Source organism: Heliangelus exortis, chromosome 19 (assembly GCF_036169615.1).
Source record: "Heliangelus exortis chromosome 19, bHelExo1.hap1, whole genome shotgun sequence".
NCBI lineage: Eukaryota > Metazoa > Chordata > Aves > Apodiformes > Trochilidae > Heliangelus > Heliangelus exortis.
In genome coordinates, this window is record NC_092440.1 from 3,624,847 (window position 1) to 3,642,354 (window position 17,508).

Consider the following 17,508-nt stretch of genomic DNA (forward strand, 5'->3'; position numbering starts at 1 on the left):
GGAGCAGAGCAAACACACAAGAGATGGGGAAGCTCGAATTACTGTTTTTGACTGCAATCTGAAATTGAATGAGATAGAAAGTGAGATTTTACAAACACTGAAACAAGAACAGGACTCAAAGGTCTCCACAGTGCCGTATCTAGCGTTTTAAAATAGAACAGTCCAGTAGTCATGACAAGATGTACTTCCAGGGCTTCTTATTAAACCCAAGTTAGTTAGGACAGGCTAAAATGAGCAAGAACCTCATTCCCTAAACCCCATCTTCTTATCATAGCCCAGGGAAGCTTTCAACAGACAATGTCTCACTTTCAGGCAGCTGGACCAGAAGAGCATCTTCATTAACAGCTTCCGCAACAGACAAAAAGGGACACAGAAGATCAGTACACAAAGGGAGGGAGGCACAGTCTGAGATGCAGAGCAGGAAACTGAGACCAGAGACTCTATTCATTCACACTGATTTTCCACTAGCACAACACAACCGAATTCAGAGTCTCTTCTGGTTTTCTCCGAAGCTGCAGTAGATCCCAGATTCACAAGTAATGTGTTAGTCTGATTCAAACAGCTTCAATCTGTGGACAGAGATAGGCTTTACCACTGCCCCCAGTGGCACAGCTTTAACTTAAAGAATTTATGTATGTCTGTTATTGCAGTAAACCAGACAAAGAACTCCGATCTAAGTAGAAGTGCATTGTTACTGCTTCTTCTGCTGCCAGACTTTATAATTATATCCATAATTTCTGCCATTTCACAACCTCTTTTATATAATAAATACACTTCAAGGGGAACAAGGTGATGGAAAAAGGGTCTGCAGAAATAAAAGTATCATGATTCTCTGGAAAAGGAAGAAGCAGAGAGACGGAATTAAAGAAGATCTATGAGAAGTTAGCCATTTCTTTCACCAGTGGTAGAGATGGTGTCTGAGGATCAATTTTAACCAAGAGGGCAGCTGAACACTCGGGACAAGTTGACCTCTCCCAGCAAGGGACAAAGGAGCTAAAGACAGCACAGAGTCCAGCCTTGCCATGGAATTAGAGCAACAAGAAAAGAAGCCTCTCTCTGCATCGCACACTGCTCAAGGCAGAGGACTCCCTGTCTGAGTTGCTCAGGACAATGAAGTCCCTGTTTTACGAGGGGTCAGAACAGCTAAGAAGCTGAAACAAGTCAGAACCCCATTGTGCAGAGTATTAGTTCTGTTTACAGTCTTCTCGCCCAGCAGCAGGAATGACTCAGAAACCTGAGCCAGCAGAAAGCCAAGGGACCAAATTACTTTACCAGCATTTCCCCCCGGTACCATTTCCTGGGCGTAGCTGACCATGAGCAATTTCACACTAAACTTTTGGCCAAGTAAGACCAAAACCCACTGCATAGGACTTCCAAACTAAAGACACCAGGTCAGAAAGAGGCAGGAATCTCCCTCAAAAGAAGGACCAACAGCATAGCCCTGCAGAGCACAGCAATCTTCCAAAAGCAGAGATGACAGATGGAAACATATGCAGCCCCCTCCACATGCCCATGAAAAATCAATGGTAAGATTCCTCCCTTTAAAGTCAATCTTGAGAGGCGTAAGCCCTAAAGGAAGGGTGGGATAGAATTCCTAAAACAAAGGAAAATAACTTTTAAAGTAAAATTTCTTGTGCCACTGAATCTTTGCATGCTGAATTTTGAAGCTACACTGCTAGACAACCCTTTTGAAAAAAAAAAAAAATTATAATAAAAAAAATCCTTCTAGAAGTGAGCAAGCACACTTAAAATAAGAAGCTTACAGTGTAGTTTACATGAACAGTCAAGACGCTGCCATAAATACATTCTTAGTGGACAGAAATAACTTTTTTGTAAAACATATTTTACAAGGTTTAGTGAAGGCTGTTTTGGCTTTCATTGCAAAATCCAGTTTAAAAAATCTGAAGCCTTTTAAAAAAATAAAACAAACGCAAGGAGTAGAGGAGTTTCAAAATCATCAAAAGAACACTTCTAAAAGCAACATTATTTTTGCTTGGAGTTACCAAAGCTCAAAAAAAAGGGAAGTTTTACAGTAGTGCTTGCAAACAACTGCATTCAGAAAAAGGCTGTCAAGAGCATTCAGAGTCAAAATCAAACACTCTGTGACTAAAACACTCTTCTCTCCACAAAATACATGAAGCACCACACAACTTCCACAAGCAACAAATCCTGATGGATCTGCTTAGACGAGGGAGCACCACAGAACCAAGAACAATTCAACATCTAATTCCCTATCTCAAACTGTCTGAAGCAAACATGTATGGTCAGTCATTTCCATGCTGAGCTTTGGGAATCCCCTGGAAGAGGTGAAAGCCCCACATTAGGATTCTCACTCTTTAGGACTAAGTTTTACTCTCTGTGTCAGTTTACAACAGTGGAGAGTGGCAAACTCATTCAGCAAGCTTCCTGTCAAACCCCAAGGACATCCGCAAAATATGCTTCCTTAGAGAGAGATTTGAGGAAGACAATCTGGACAAGCCTGGTCAGCTGCTCAGATTCAAGGTCTCTTCCCCTCTTCCCACAATGTGCTGTTCCAGTTCATACCCAGACCCAGCACCGAGGCTCCCGCAGCTCAGTGGGGTTGCACCAGTTCTGCATGCAGAGATCTGAAGTGGTTTCCTGTGTGAGCTGTGCACTGTGGCACCACCTTCTTCAACACTGAGGGGTGAAAAAAAGGAACAACGTTTTTTTCAACTCCAAACGAATCCCCAAAGCAGCACAAATCCATTCTCACAGATGTTTTGTAACATCTTCAGCCCAAGCAGCATGAAATTGAGACACTTCTGGACCTCCGTTTTACAGAGTACAAGTACACACCAATCAACTCTGCTACCTCTGGAAAAAATAAGGTTTTGGTAAATTCAGGGAGTGAAAAACAGAAATATCAATGAGCTCTGTGGCGTGCTCCCTCATGCTCAGCAAGGCCCATCAGTTACCAGCACATTCTGCACCACACATATTAAAAAGAACGGTGTGGAAATAACTAAGCTGATTTTACGTGACATCAACGCTGAACCTGCAAGGAGCATTAGCTCAGGCTCAATGTTAAACTCTTTTTGGGCCAAAACTGGCCCTGGAAGCAGTGCAGCTATGTCCACATGGCACTGTGCCCGAACCAACAAGTCCTGCAGGACCAGCTTGACTCTGGACAGAGCCAGCGCAGACGTCTGTATCCATGGCACAGTTAATCCACAACTCAGATAATCCACCCATAGATAATGGAGAAAGAAAAACAAACAACTCTCACTTCAGTTCAAAAGTTTGACTTATTTCAGGAGAGCTGCATCAGCACAGCCCTTCTCTATGCATCCCCAGGTGAATGGCTTTAAAAAAGTGAACTTGGGGCTCATGGTGGCTTGCAGAGAGAAAATAGCTGGTATGCCTTTCCCTGGTGAATTCTGTACACCAAAGGGTCTCACTTTTTTTGTTCAATTGCTTACTGTTAGATAATCAGATCTTGACCAGTCCAAAAGACTGTACAAAAATTGAGAAAGCCATGGTGTAATGAAGATGTGATGAAATCGAATCGCTGAGACAAAAGGTTCTATTATAAAAATCAGATCAGAACTTTAAGTTCTGGTTGTGCCAACATATTTTAACACCTCAGGAGAACAAACCAGAGACAAACTCAGATATTTTTCAGAATTTCTGAAATCCTTTTCAAAATCTCATCTCTAATCCTCTAATCCAGAGGAAAAGAAAAAATTGTTGAAACTGCAGTAGTCTATTCAGACAACTGTAAAGTCACACTACTACTGCTCAAGGAATGCAACAACTGCAGTGGGGACACTGCAGCTCCCATTCTTCAAGAGTACATTGATGAGACACTGAACTGGCCCTGCACAATGCTATCTGCATGCTCACCTTGAAGGGCCACTCAACAAGTCAATACACAGGCTGGGTGAATCCTGTTCTGACTAGCAATGCATTCCTCAACACACTAGGAACTTGCTGTAGGAGCAGCACCAAATCTCCAAGAGATTACCAGGCTGAGGGATACAAGAAATGGAAAACACAACTGTCTCCACTTAAAGAAACAATAACTGTGAGAAGATACTGCAGTAGAGTAATTCTGTCTGTTCTACCAGCTACTTCAGCTGGGCAATGAGTGAGGTTTCACACCCTAAGAACAAATCTGTCGTGGTGCAGCTTTCATCAGGAGGCTGTGCACCTGACAGACTCCTTGCTCTCCAAGTCTTATCATAAGCCCAGCTCAGAGTCTGTTTTCTGAAGGTGTGACCATCAGCTTTATGCCAGCTCGATAATGTGAGCTTCCAGGTCCAGTAATAAAACTGCAATTCTTCTGGAACACAATCTTAACAGAATGTCTGGTTTCTATTAAAGGTGGGATGGAAGTAAGGGATCGCAGCCCCTCCCCAGTGTCTGCTTTAATCAGTTTCATAAGCAGAACTCAGTCACTCTAATGTCTCCCAGAGCACAAGGGATTTTGGCAGATCCACCCCCTTTCCGGCTTGGTACCAAAGGAACTCAAACTCTCTCGATCTTTCCAGTTCGACCAATTGCCTGACACTTCCCCATCAGAGGGGTCTGAAAGCTTTCGGCACAGCTGGGGGAAGCCGAGGGCGGATGAGGTGGGCAGGGGCTGTGCCCCGAGCTCTCCCCCAAGGGCTCCCCGGTGACCACTCCGCACCCGGGCAAAGTTACACATCTCGCCCAAGAATAGACTCGAGAGACCGCGGTGGCGGCAGGGGAGGAGGCGTCAGCTGAAACCCGACCACGCTGCTCCCGGGGCACGGGACCGAAGGGCGCCTTTCCCGGCCAGGCAGAGCCGGGACAACACCGGCGGCCCGGACCGGGAGCTGGTGGCCGCGGCCCTAGGGCAGCGCAGCCGAGGCTCCTGGGGGCGGGTGACGCCACGGGCAGCCGGGAGGGCCTGAGGGGAGCGGACACGTCCCCGGACGCCGGCAGGCCCGGCCCGAGCCCCGGGGCGCGGAACCGGCGGCAGCGCCGAGGGGCGCAGCGCGGCCAGGGCCGGTGGGGCCGCCGTCCCGAGCGCTTAGAGGCGGCGCTCCCCGCCGCGGGGTGAGGCGGTGGGGGCTCGGAACTCACCCAAGTCGTCCATGGTGGTGGTACCGCCGCGCCCGCCCCGCCGCCGGTGCCGCCGCCGCCGCCTCAGCGCCTCGCAACTTTCCCGGCCCGCCCCCGCGCGCGCCCGCCACCCGCGCGCCCCCGCCGCGCCGGGCACCGCCCCCTGGCGGCAGCAGCGGGAGGGAACCGGGCTGGGCGGGCCGGGCCGGGCCGGGAGTGGCCGGCGGTCCCGGGGCTCAGGCGCTGGGGTGGAGAAGTGGCCGGGGAAATGGCGGATGGGGACAGACGCGCCCCGGCCCTCTCGCTGGGGCTCAGGGCAGCAGCTGCCAGCCCGGCGCCTCGGAACAACGCGGACCCAAACCCAGCACTGGGCGGGCGGGACCGGGGCATGTCCGTCGGGGCTGGGCTGGGCGCTGCTGCCAGCCAGGAGCCCTGCCGCTCCGTGCCCCTAAAGCCTTCGAACACGTTCACATTTCTGAGCCTCTGATGATTCACCCCATCCACAAGAAATCCTGGACAGGAGAAACCTCTCCTGACCAATTTTCCACAATCTGTTGTCACCATAAAGGGAAAAGGAAAAGCCACCAACCACTTCTCCTTTGCTCTGTTTAAAAACGGTAACAGCCCTCCTGGATTTAGCATGTGACAGTGCGTTTCGAACCGCTATTTCCCACTCGCTTCTCCTTCCAAACCACTACCAAACCACTCTCCAATGCAGCAAAGCCTCTCCTGAACCGCAGAGCAGCTCCACCCTCATGCCAGTCAGGGTGTTCACCACCGCGCTCAGGCCAAGTCGAGATGGCAGCAACAACAGTTGCTCAGCTCCAGTGCTCAGCTCCTTATCTGATGCGAGATACACAGAAAACTATCAGTGTGGGAACGGCTCGGGAACCAGGAAACATGACTCTTGCAGCGCTTTTCCTTACAAAATTACTACTAAGGCAGAGAATGTTCTCAGAGCTGAACAGCACATGTCCTGTTGTCGAGCTGAGATTACAGGATTCCATTTTCACAAAAACAGCGGCTATGAGATCAGCCACCAGCGATCTCTGAGGCTTTATTTTTCACTCTCTAAGCACACCCCGTTTTCCCAGCTAACACAATTCAACAGACATCATTATTTCCTGTGTTAAGACATGCTATAATGAGAACAATCACCATGGGGGCATGGAAATACCCCCTCCTAACCCCAGCCAATGCTTGCAAATAATCAACAGCCTCCAGGAAATTCACTCCAAGTTTTACTCCACATCCAGGACTTCCCAGAAAATTCCATCCACACCTGTATCTAAGTACAATACAAATATAAGCAAAGATTTGCACCATGTGCTTCACCATCAGTGCCAAGGATCTCACCTGACACACCCATTTTTGGTCCTTGAGCAAAATTTAAAACATTATTTGAAGGAACTGTAACATTTTCTCTAAAACGTATCACTGTATAGTGATGACTTCAGCATGTGTCCCCTCAGGTAGAGCAACATAGAACACTGGTAGCATAGTGGACCTGAGGTCATCAGAAACACATCCTTTCCTGGGATCTGTACGCTCCTTCTAGCAACAAGTAACGGTCTTGAGTGGTATTTTTGTCTGCATAAAGAGCTCACTGTGCTCTGTTCATACCATAGGCTGGTATGCAATTTTTATCTTCAGCTTCCTACAGGATCCTTTGGGAGTCTGGAAGTGAGTACAAATCAAGAAGGCTGTTTCTATTCTGTCTCAGAGCTGCAGTTAACAGCTCAGAGTACCAGTTAGGGTTGTACCCACAAGAAATGGGTTGTGTCCAAGAAGCTTAGTGTTTAAAAAAAGAAAAGTTATTGCTGATGGCTTCAGCTCTGTTATGAAAGGGTCAATGAGGTGGAAAGGGCTCACCTGAGTGATACAATCTTCCAGTAGCATGGCTTTTAAAACCAACCTTATATTTATTGCACTCCTCATAGGCAGGTGCTGAATTCTTCACCCACTAACATTTCTTCTGTAAACTGTCAGTCTTTAACCACCACACAATAGCCTAGGGAGCAGGGGCAGGTTAAAACCCAAGCTGCTAAGAAAACTGCTCTGTGGTGTGGGATCAAGCTAAATTCACCCAATGTTCACTCTCTTCTGTCCTTCCTAATGCCCTGGAACTCCTGTTTTCTCATCATCTACCTGCTCTCTGCCTGTGAAATTCTTATGAATCCTTTACTCACTGCTCAAGTACCATTCTTCTGCAGCTGTTGTGTCCTGCTGATGGCCACCTCCAGCAAACTCCTTCCCACCAGAGCAGCATCCCCAAGGCATGCCCAGAGGCTGCTGGTGTGACTGAGGGGGCAGTGATGCTGAAAGCAGCTACATCCCTCATACTGGTGGTGGATGTGCTAGGGAACAAAGGCAAATAGGTGCATTAGAAAAGTACACAAGACTTCCCCTCACATTGTGCCCTGTGACTAAGATGCATTATGACTTGACTTATCTTTCACAAAAGGAGTGTGAAGAAGGAGTGTGAAGAAGTTATTGCCACATTTACAGATGAGAAACAGGAAACTGGGGGCTGGAAACTAAGTCAGACAGTGAGTCGGTATCAACCTGGTGTTGGACTTCAGAACTTCCTGGCTCCACACAACCCAAGTGTTCAGAGTTCTCAAGCCATCTTCCCCTCTCATCAAAGCATCATTTACCAGTTACAAACCATCTCCACAGAAGGGTGGCTTAACCCACTGACCTCCACATGCCTGACACTCAGAGACTGGATGGATTAACTATCCACCTGGCCCTTCAGGGCTGTAATCTCAGACTGGCTCCCAAATAAAGGAGCAATCCAAACTCATTTATTAATACCTCTTTATGAAAAGCACTGTTATTTACAACAGACTCTGAAGAACAAATATGAAGCTAAACTGACTTGTGAGGCATGCTTAGGGCTTACCTGGGCACTTTCCAGAGTGACTTCATTGCAGTGTGTGTCCTCTCTGCTGTGCCACACAGACATCACGGAAGGGGATGTAGCTTCAAGTGACTGCACAGAAGACAAATTCAGGCAGATCTTAAGGCTTAAGGCAATGGGAGTAATTGTCAACATGTAACTGCTCCATTCAAGGTCCTACTTACACTTTTGGAAGGATCTGTTAAAGCAAAACAAATTAACTTTGTTTCTAGCATAAGAGGTAGGACAGGACTTCACAAGGCAGAACAAAAGCACCATGTCAGTGTACTGATACAGTCAGTTTTGGCAGAAGAGATGAGAACCCATCAAGTGATAAACCCAATACTTTCCAACACAGTTTCTATGAATCAGTCAATTACATGAAGCATATTACTGACCGTAAACTACAAATGCCCTTGGTATTCATCAGTGTGGTTTAGTCTGCCAAAGGGTAATCACATCCCTATGCTTCAGGTTTTGGTTTCAAATTGATATTTCTAGTAAGGAAGCAAAAATGGGAGAAAATGCCATCTAGGAGGGCTCAGTGTCAGCCTTAGGTCACTGTTGTGTACAATACCCCAGCACAGCTGAATATCAGAAATAAACCTGATAATGAGGGAACATTAATACTGGCTACCAGTATTGTCCACTCTCTTCTGTCCTTCCTAATGCCCTGGAACTCCTGTTTTCTCATCATCTACCATTTTCTACTCTGCCTCATTATAGTTTAAAACAGCTGCCAAGCTCAGGGTCTTATAGGAGCATCCAGGTGGCACACACGACCACACAGAGAACTTCAGAGGTAACTTCTCAGCAACATAAATTACATCTAATTCCTGCACAGGGAACAGGGGGCAGCTGCTGCCAGCTGCAGAGGATGCAGCCCGGGGATATGGTGTGCAGTGGTCATTAGTCTCCCTCCACAGGGTCTGCCTATGTATAAATGAAACAACAGATACAACTTAGAAACGTACAGGGTATACTTAACTTATAAAATATGATTTTACACCAAACTCAGCATCTGCTTTTTCCATAGTAAAGGTTTGTGATTTCTTTGACAGTAAGGTGAGCTGTGGGTGTTTCTGGGGGGACTGTTGCTGTCGTTTGTTTTTTTGTTTTTTTTTTTATTTAAGCAAGTTTTGTCAGTCGATCTACATTAACAAGGACACACATACCTACTACGGTTCTATGCACCGAACGCTGTTCCTAAAGGTTTAGGTGTACTCCTGACGCCAAACACGCCTCACAACCACCCCCTACAGCAACAACACCCTCCTTCTTAATTAACACCCAATTTAAACAACAGTTTTCTCTGCTTTTAACCAGGAATATTCAGTCTCCGTAGAGACTGTCAAAAATTGCCAATGCCGACTATATTTCAAGTCGTCATGGCGGGGTATTGGGAAAAGTTTTCAATTAGCAATAATCGCGCCTCGGATTAACCTCATTGGCTACGATACTGCCACTGCGCAAAGCTACCCTGATGCTCTCACCGCCGCCGACCCTCGCCCCGGGGTCGCTGCCGAGCTCGGGGCGAGCCACGCTGCCAGTCCGCCTTCCCCTCTGCCTCCCCCGGCACCGCTCTCCCGCGCCGCCGTGCCCCCCGCCGCGCACCCCGGTGCGGGGTTCCCCGTTTTGCCCCCTCTGTACCCACCGGCGTCGAGGCCGCGAAGCTTGCTGGGAAGGGGTATGCAAATAGCGTGACGTCATGCGGTAGGCTCCCCGATGAATGAGGGATTTCCCACCGCCTCCCAGATGAATGAGGAGCTGCCCCACCCTTCACCCTTGCCTCCGGTCCATCCCAGCGGCACCCGAATTTAGTGACCCCCCCAAAAGCGCAGCACCCCAGCCTGCCCCAAACCCCAACCCAGCCCATGCTCTCAGCATCCGCTGCTCCTCATTTTTCCATCGCTATTGTTAACCACGTGAAATCAGCCTCCGCAGAGGCTCACAAAAATTGCCAGTGCCGACTATATTTCAAGTCGTCATGGCGGGGTATTGGGAAAAGTTTTCAATTAGCAATAATCGCGCCTCGGATTCACCTCATCGGCTACGATACTGCCACTGCGCAAAGCTACCGAGGAACCCCGCCCTCCCCGGGCCCAGCCCCACCGCCCCGCTGCCGTGCTCAGAGCGCGCCGGCGCGCCGGCGCGCGCCTCACCGGACAGGCGCTGCCCCGCGGCCCCGGCGCTGCCACGGGGGTCGGTACCGGGAGGTGGGGGGGGGGGGGAGTACGGGAGGCGAGGCTGGGAGGTACGGTAGCGACGCGCGCTGGGGGTGCCGGGAGGGCGCGATGGTGATGAGCAGCGGGAAGGGGCTGCCCCCAAAACCACACCCGGGGTGACATGGGGTGTGCAGGGCCCGGGCCCAGCAGCCCAAAGGGCACTTGGACTCACGGAACTGTCAAAAGGGAGGGGTCGTGTTCTGCAGCGATGGGTGTGGGGGGAACAGCACTCAGGACACGCTTCTTCCTTGTGATGGCAAAATTCCATGCTGCTGTACACAGGTCAGACTCCTCTGGGCTTTTAAAGTAACTGTAAAATGGAAAAAAAAAAAAAAAAAGGATTAAAAATTTTTAGTGTCTTGAACTAATTAACAAAAGCTATTTGGAGAATCTGAAAAGCAGCTCAAATTATTAGAAAGAGCCAATTATATGTAAAATAGGTGAGCTACTACCAGGCTGTTCCTCTACATCAGTCTAGGTCTCCCTATTTTTTTGTTCTTCAAATAAATAAGACTCCTTCAGGGAAAAAAAAACCACACACACACACAGAAAAAAAAAAAAAAAAAAAAAAAAAAAAAAAAAAAAAAGAAACCGAAAGCAAAACAAAAAAACCCCACCACAACCCAAAAAATGCATTATTGCCAAGCAAGCAATTTGTCAGATTTCTGTTGTGATTATGAAGCCTGACCCCTGCAGCAAGCAGAGAGGCACCATCAGCTCCAGCCAGGAAGCTACTGGTTGGAAGCTGGGTGGTGTCAACTCTGCAGAGCACCACAAACCATGTTCACAGAAGGACTCAAAGAACTCACATGTAGCCACCCTGCCTGCTCCATGCTCCAAAGATCTGTTGGAAAACTGGAATTACTTGTCTAGCCTTGCTGCCACAGGCCCGCTCCACATCTTTCCCTCAAACCTTTTTCCTGTTATCCCAATAGTGTTTAACCATGACCACCACCATCTCTCTGACATCAAGTGTAGGTACCAAAGGAAGAGTCGGCACGGAGCCAACCTGTTGGCCCAGAGCATTCCCACAGCCTCCAACACTTCACATCTCAGGGAATTCCTGAGCCAGAAGATACAACTTCAACAGCCCTCAGTGGACTTTTCTTCCATTATTTGCTTGGCCACATTTTAAGCCTAAACCCATTAGTGCCAGTGAAAGGAAAATGCCTGCTCATACACAGACAGGCAGCTGCAATGCACTTTATTAAAGCTGTTTGTATCAAATCTGATTATACTCACGTGATTCCTTGAGGGCAGCTGTGAAGCTCTTGGCATTTTCAAATGGACTTTATCAAGTGCCAGGCACTCGGGTTTGGGTGGTTGGTTTGTTTGGGGTTTCTTAGCTTCTTTGGAGCATGGGATTTGTAGTCTTTGTGCTTAGGGCTTAATGTCTTGGTGAACTCCATTTCCCAGAACACTCCTCCCCGGCAGCAGGCCAGCCCTTTCCTCCCGCGGTCGCGCACGGCAGCACTATGAGAGGTAAGTTTTCAGGCTTTATTCACCATATCACTCTCTTATTTCATTAGATGTGTTCGATTCAGCTCTTACACCGCCCACCGCTCCCCCCGCTTCCCTCCCCCTCCTCCCGTCATTGTTACAGCAGCAGAGACTCGGGTGATACGGGTGTCCTGGATTTCTGGCCTGTAACTGTAAAAACCTCTCTGGATCTTCTGCCTTAAACTTGTCTTTTTCTGGGGAGCATCTTGCATGGTGCTAAAACAAACTGGCCTTGGATCCTAATAGGTATGTTTGAAGCGTTTCACTGATATACAGTAGCTGTGATTTTTTGATCTGAGCACTTTCACTTTGGAAGCACCTTTGCATTTCTCAGAAAATAATCAGTTTCTCTCCTACCCCTCACAACAGCTTTCAAATGAATGTTTGGTGATTTTTTATTTTTTTTTTTTGCTGCTGGGCCTACCAGTGCCTCCTCTCTCTTGTGGGCCAACCCATATTATATCTCCATTTCATTCACCCCTCAAAACATTTCCTTCTGAAAGATCTTTTGAGGATAAGGGACAGGAATAGAGAATTTTCATCAGTTAAAGCAATTTAAATGCTGTCAAAACGGCCTTTGGGAAGCATCGTGGCAGAACTTGCTCTCAAAGCAAATTACAGTTTATTGGGAGACTTTGTGCCTTCTAATTAATTCCTATGGAAAATAAAACCTATTCAGAAGGGAAGGCTGAACACAACTCCTGCTAAACAACAAAACAAGGCAGAAAATATGTGAGCAGGATCCCCTGCTTAGATTTTAAAAATACTTCAGGAATATGGAGGAAGTCCAGCTTTCCCTATACTTCAACTGATGATGAAGCAAAATCTTTAGAACTGGATTAAAGTCCTTCCTCCATCTTCCAGATCTCATACAAGCCCCCTTGCTAAGGGAGGGGAAGAAATACCAGACAGCTGCAGTAGTTTCTTCCAAAACTTTTGGTACTTTGCATGCTAAACATGAGAGGCCCAGAAATAAATGTTTTTAATTAGTGAAATGGAGAAAAGAGAACTTCAGACTGCTAGCAAGACCAAACAAAATCAAGGTCCAAAACAATCCACTCCTGTCACATAAGGTCCTGCACAGAATTCCTATCTGTAAGCACAGCTATCCTGCCTGTCCCCAACAGTCCATGCCATTCCTCCCCTAAGCAGGATTATCCCTCCCATTCCTGCCCACCAGGCAGCTGTTTCTGCCCCACACACATTTGGGTGATCCCTTCTCTCTCACCAAAGCCCTGTTCCTGCTGGAGAAGAAAAGCAGTACCTCTCCACCTCTCCACTGACACTGGGGAGATGGCACCCCCAAAAGAGGAGGTGCTAGAGGTAGTCAGGCAGTCTCCTAATGACCTTCAGTCCCATTTCAAGATCTGTTCAGCTCAAGACCTTATAAAAACACAGAAAAGTCCACGCAAGGCCTTTGTCCTGAAAAAGCAACATTTCAAGGTTGTCCTTCTCTCCCTTCCACAGCATGTGCAAAGGAAAGGGTAAAGAGAAAGGGCTGATTTGGAGCAGACAGAACATTAAAGAAAGCAAAGCAAGAGTCCCTTCTGGGTAGGAACCAGATACAGCAGCTGTACAGTGGCTTGGCAGGAGGCTGCTTGGCCTCCCTGACAGTTCTGCTCTGTCCTGATGCACATACCTGGGAAATATGCTGCATCCTCAAGTCATTCTGGGCTCTTTACAAGTCACCTTAGCCAGCTGTCCTTCACACCAGGATAGAAGGGCAGGAATCTTGCAAGTCGGGGGTGCCAACTTTGCACCTTCAGCAAGTCCTCAGTGTTGCCCTTTGTCAAAGGGGCATAGGAACACTGTCTTCAGACAGGAGGCTTTCTTTAGCATGGACATGCTCTTTACTTTCTTTCACCTGCTATGTGTTCTGTTCTTGGCTTTTAGCTGAACATGTTCTCTGCCAGGAAGCTGTCAAGACTTTGCAGAGCCATCAGATTCCATCATTGCAGACCCCATTCTGTATCCAGGACCTCTCCAGACTTGGCTTTCGTGCCAGCCTGTCTTCCCCCAGATCCTGCAGAAGTAGAAGAGCTCCAGCACTTTGTTTCCAACTCCAAGAGGCTGTTTGTAATGACTGGAGCTGGCATCTCCACTGAATCAGGGATCCCAGACTACCGCTCTGAAGGTGTTGGGCTCTATGCCAGGACAGACAGACGGCCCGTCCAGCACGCAGAGTTCGTTCGCAGTGCCAGTGCCCGGCAGCGGTACTGGGCAAGGAACTTTGTGGGCTGGCCCCAGTTCTCCTCCCACCAGCCAAACACAGCACACTTGGTACTAAGAGACTGGGAGAAGCTGGGGAAGCTGCACTGGCTGGTGACCCAGAACGTGGATGCCCTCCACACCAAAGCCGGGAGTCAGCGCTTGACAGAACTGCACGGCTGCACGCACAGGTACAGGGCAGGGCTAATCCTCTGCTCTCTGGCTCAGGGTGACTGACAGGCAGGTGCAATGTCATCTGCTGAGAAAGGAGGCAAAAGGTTGATGCTGCTTTCTTGGAGATGAGATGCTCAAAGGTGTTGGGCTGGGATGGAGAAAAAGATCACAGAACAGTGCTTTTAATGACACAGTATTTAAGAAACATGAACATCACTCCTTTGTTTGGAGTATCACTGGGATTATTTCACTTGCAGCCTGCATTAGTCAGAATTTCCCCATCCCTTGCAACAGCAAATGTCCTTTTAGTGAAGAGGATAAGGGCATCCTGACTATACAAGGATTATACAGGGCTAAGCAGAGTGGGTAGTGCCAGAAACACACAGGATGTGTGGGCTGGAGAGGGGCCACAACAACCTAGCTGCAGTCACCCCAAGTTTCCAGAGGAAAAACTGGGAGAGAGGATGCACAGCAGAGTACAAAGTGCATACTCTAGAGCATTTCTGTAAAACAACAGTCAGAAGTAGAAAGACAGCTCGACTTGTACTATTTGGTAAATAAATGAGTCATGACAACAGATCTTCCAGGTCTCCTAAGGAACAAGTGGCAGATTCCAGACCTTCAGATGACAAAAAACTCCCCACTGAGACTTTGCTCTGAATTTCAGGGTTTTCTGCCTGTCCTGTGGAGACCAAATCTTGCGCTCTGAGCTTCAGAAGCACTTTGAAGCTCTGAATCCTACCTGGAAAGCTGAAGCCTTTGGTGTGGCTCCGGATGGGGACGTCTTCCTGACGGACGAGCAGGTGCGTAATTTCCAAGTCCCTGCCTGCTGTAAATGTGGTGGAATCCTGAAGCCCGACGTGACCTTCTTTGGAGACACGGTGAGCCGGGAAAAAGTAAATTTTGTGCACCAGCGCCTGGCGGAATCGGATTCCATGCTGGTAGCAGGATCCTCTATGCAGGTAAGCAGGTTTTCCTTCCACACTGCATTCCTGTTTCTGTGCTGATCTGCCTGCAATAACCCTTGCTCCCACAATTCAGGACTACTAATTGCATGTGGATCACAACAGCCTCTCTAGAGCTTCTTTGTATTTTATTTTTACTGTGGTTAGAATCTGTCTCCACAGTTGGCCTGTTTGGGCTCTCTTGTCACACTCATCCCAGTCTACTTCATGCTGCTATATGTAACTCCATTTACATGTTTGGAGCTCTCTCTGCTACCTCATCCTACAGCTGGGCATAAAGCCAAGATACCTGAGACAATTCAAACCTGCAGAGATCACCATCCCACATTTTTTTTGCTTAAATGTTTTAGCTTTTGGCAGCTTTCTAGGCCTTATGGAACACTGCATGACATACCAAATTTTAGGACCTGTAATTCCCAAGAAGGTAACAGAAATATCTCTGCTTGCTGCTTAGGACTGTCCTTTGTATCACAATGTGTTTTCTCCATTAGTCTCTTATCTATAAGGTAGGGTAGATTAGAAACCCCTGTTTGTTTAATTCCTGTAAGCTTTTGGAATAGAGTGTGTATACCAATTTTTTCCAGGAAAAAGTTCTAATACATCAAAAGAAACTATTCTTAACACCTCCCAGACTGAGATAAAACCAAGGCTGCCTGATTGTGATTCTCTTGGCTTCAGGGTTCTGAAGATAAATTCCTTGAGCTTGCGCATCTTAAGCTTATAATCCTTTGTACAGGAATGACTGAAATGCCTTAGGTTCATTCTTGTTCTACCTAAGCTGGGCCTTGTGAGAACCATCAAAGTAGAAGCATTTAGGTACCTATGATAAGTAGTAACAACAGCTGCTGAGATATACTAAAAGAAAGGGGCATTGCCCTTCAGTGTACTGTGAAGTTTGAGTTTCTATGAAACTGCAAATCCTTCACTGACAGAGGTTAAAAGCTGTTCTTTTCTGTGCACTCCTGAATTAAGATATTTTCTACCTGAAATAAATGCAGTTGTCTCACACAGCATGGACATACAGCCCCTTTTCCTACTGCCAACAGCAACTATTGTACTTCCCTTAGTCCTTTCTCTTCTCTAACTCTTGTTTTGCTTAAACTGACAATAATTTTGTTATCTGGTATTCCTGCAGGTATACTCTGGTTACAGGTTTGCTCTTGCTGCCCAGGAGAAGAAGCTGCCCATTGCAATCCTTAACATTGGGCCCACAAGGTTAGATCACTTTGCATCCTTAAAACTGAATTCCCGCTGTGGAGAGCTGCTGCCTCTGATTGTTGTACACAACCCAACAAGCTGAGCTTTAGTAGCTGTCAGGAGTAAAATTATTTCTACAAGGTGAGTACCGTGACTGCGTTCAGTCACATGAGAAGGTAAGATGAGATCATATGCATCTGCAACTGGTATGCTCTGATGGGCCATGATGATAAACAAAATGGATACTGAGTGCTAATGCTCACAGAAAATTGGGCAAGAGTAACTTGCAGGCTCAGCAGTGTTGGGTTCCAGTCCCTTTGTCACTATGGGAAAACTGCAGGGGCACCACCTGCAGATTCAGAGAACCTGATCAGCACACTTGCCTTTCAACTGACAGTTCAAAAGCTGTGCCGGGTTGATTTGGCCCAGCTAATCCTAATCAAAACACTGCTGGTTAAAATAACCTTTTCCATCTATAAAGCAGCTTCCTCTCTCCATTCCTGCAGGACTCATCATCTCTGAAGTGGAAAACCTTAATCTAGGGGCAGCTGTGAGATCTAACGCATGGCCCCTGATGACACCAGGAGAGGGCAGCAAGCCTCGCACATGTCAAGCTCACCACTGTTCTCCACTGAAATCCATCTCCACTTAGGAAACAAGATGATGATGAAAAAATTACTTTTCTGCCTTACCTTGCCACTGTAAACAGTGCCTTTTCTTTTCATGCACTGGGACAGGATAATCAAACTACCATATCTGAGAACAAATTACCTTTCTTATAGTTGTCCCCAGAGAAGAACAAGGCACAGGGCTTTTGACCAAGTAACCTGAGACTGTAGCACAGGAGGGAGATGTGGAAAACAACAGTATCTGCTGGAGGATCCAGTACCACAGCCAGGCAGCTGTTGAGTGTGCAAAGAGGAAAAGGAGGCATGAGGAACTGCAGTTGTCATTTAAGGAAAAAAAAGTTTCAAAATAGAAGCTGAACAAGACAAGAATGCTGCTCTTTTAAGAGATAATTTGAAAGCACAGACTGAGCTTGTCTGTCTGTGTCTCCTAGCAAGGAGGGGAAGCCAGCATTTCTCTCAGCTGGCAGCTGACAAGCTAAACTACTATCTGAACCATTTCAAAATTATGTATTGTTGAGATGGCAGAGGAGTTACTTTAAGATAGCCTGACTGGCACTGCTGTTAGTGTGGCTGCTGTGTTTTCCAGAATGCATTTATTTGAAAATGCTATTTAATTGATGAATAGCTAAGTAGCAAATTAAAACTGTTTACAAGACTGA

The 17,508-nt window shown here is 47.3% G+C and overlaps 2 protein-coding genes and 2 non-coding genes across 13 annotated transcripts in view; 1 reads left to right on the forward strand and 3 right to left on the reverse strand.

The window, feature by feature from the left end:
* PXN (paxillin) overlaps positions 1-5,187 on the reverse strand; it is a 45,585-nt gene extending 40,398 nt beyond the window's left edge. For all 6 annotated transcript variants that reach the window (XM_071763213.1, XM_071763211.1, XM_071763210.1 and 3 more), the window contains exon 1: positions 5,071-5,187. In XM_071763213.1, the coding sequence (XP_071619314.1) occupies positions 5,071-5,083 (13 nt within the window). In that variant the 5' untranslated portion in view covers positions 5,084-5,187. The remainder of the gene's footprint in view (positions 1-5,070) is intronic.
* Positions 5,188-9,287: 4,100 nt separating this feature from the next.
* Positions 9,288-9,428, reverse strand: LOC139805390 (U4 spliceosomal RNA). The gene has a single exon (XR_011729796.1). It is a non-coding gene; the product is annotated as a U4 spliceosomal RNA (small nuclear RNA).
* Positions 9,429-9,886: 458 nt separating this feature from the next.
* LOC139805391 (U4 spliceosomal RNA) lies at positions 9,887-10,027 on the reverse strand. Its single transcript, XR_011729797.1, has one exon. It is a non-coding gene; the product is annotated as a U4 spliceosomal RNA (small nuclear RNA).
* Positions 10,028-10,043: 16 nt separating this feature from the next.
* SIRT4 (sirtuin 4) lies at positions 10,044-17,508 on the forward strand. 5 transcript variants are annotated; one of them, XM_071762856.1, is made up of 7 exons: positions 10,044-10,153; positions 11,593-11,658; positions 11,780-11,922; positions 13,570-14,075; positions 14,726-15,020; positions 16,159-16,361; positions 16,727-17,508. In XM_071762856.1, the coding sequence occupies exons 4-6, from the start codon at positions 13,576-13,578 to the stop codon at positions 16,321-16,323; spliced, it is 960 nt and encodes a 319-aa protein (XP_071618957.1). In that variant the 5' UTR covers positions 10,044-10,153; positions 11,593-11,658; positions 11,780-11,922; positions 13,570-13,575; the 3' UTR covers positions 16,324-16,361; positions 16,727-17,508. The 5 variants fall into 5 exon arrangements, with proteins under 5 accessions (XP_071618957.1, XP_071618952.1, XP_071618956.1 ...); XM_071762851.1 differs by lacking the exon at positions 10,044-10,153 and having other exon boundaries at positions 11,582-11,658; XM_071762855.1 differs by lacking the exon at positions 10,044-10,153 and having other exon boundaries at positions 16,159-16,238.

What these genes read in the sequence shown, in the direction of transcription:
- SIRT4 (XM_071762856.1), top strand. Translation starts at nt 13,576, where the DNA reads ATGTTCTCTGCCAGGAAGCTGTCAAGACTTTGCAGAGCCATCAGATTC. An exon ending in CTGCACGGCTGCACGCACAG is followed by an intron (nt 14,076 to 14,725) that starts GTACAGGGCAGG and finishes TCTGAATTTCAG; the next exon opens with GGTTTTCTGCCTGTCCTGTG. An exon ending in TAGCAGGATCCTCTATGCAG is followed by an intron (nt 15,021 to 16,158) that starts GTAAGCAGGTTT and finishes GTATTCCTGCAG; the next exon opens with GTATACTCTGGTTACAGGTT.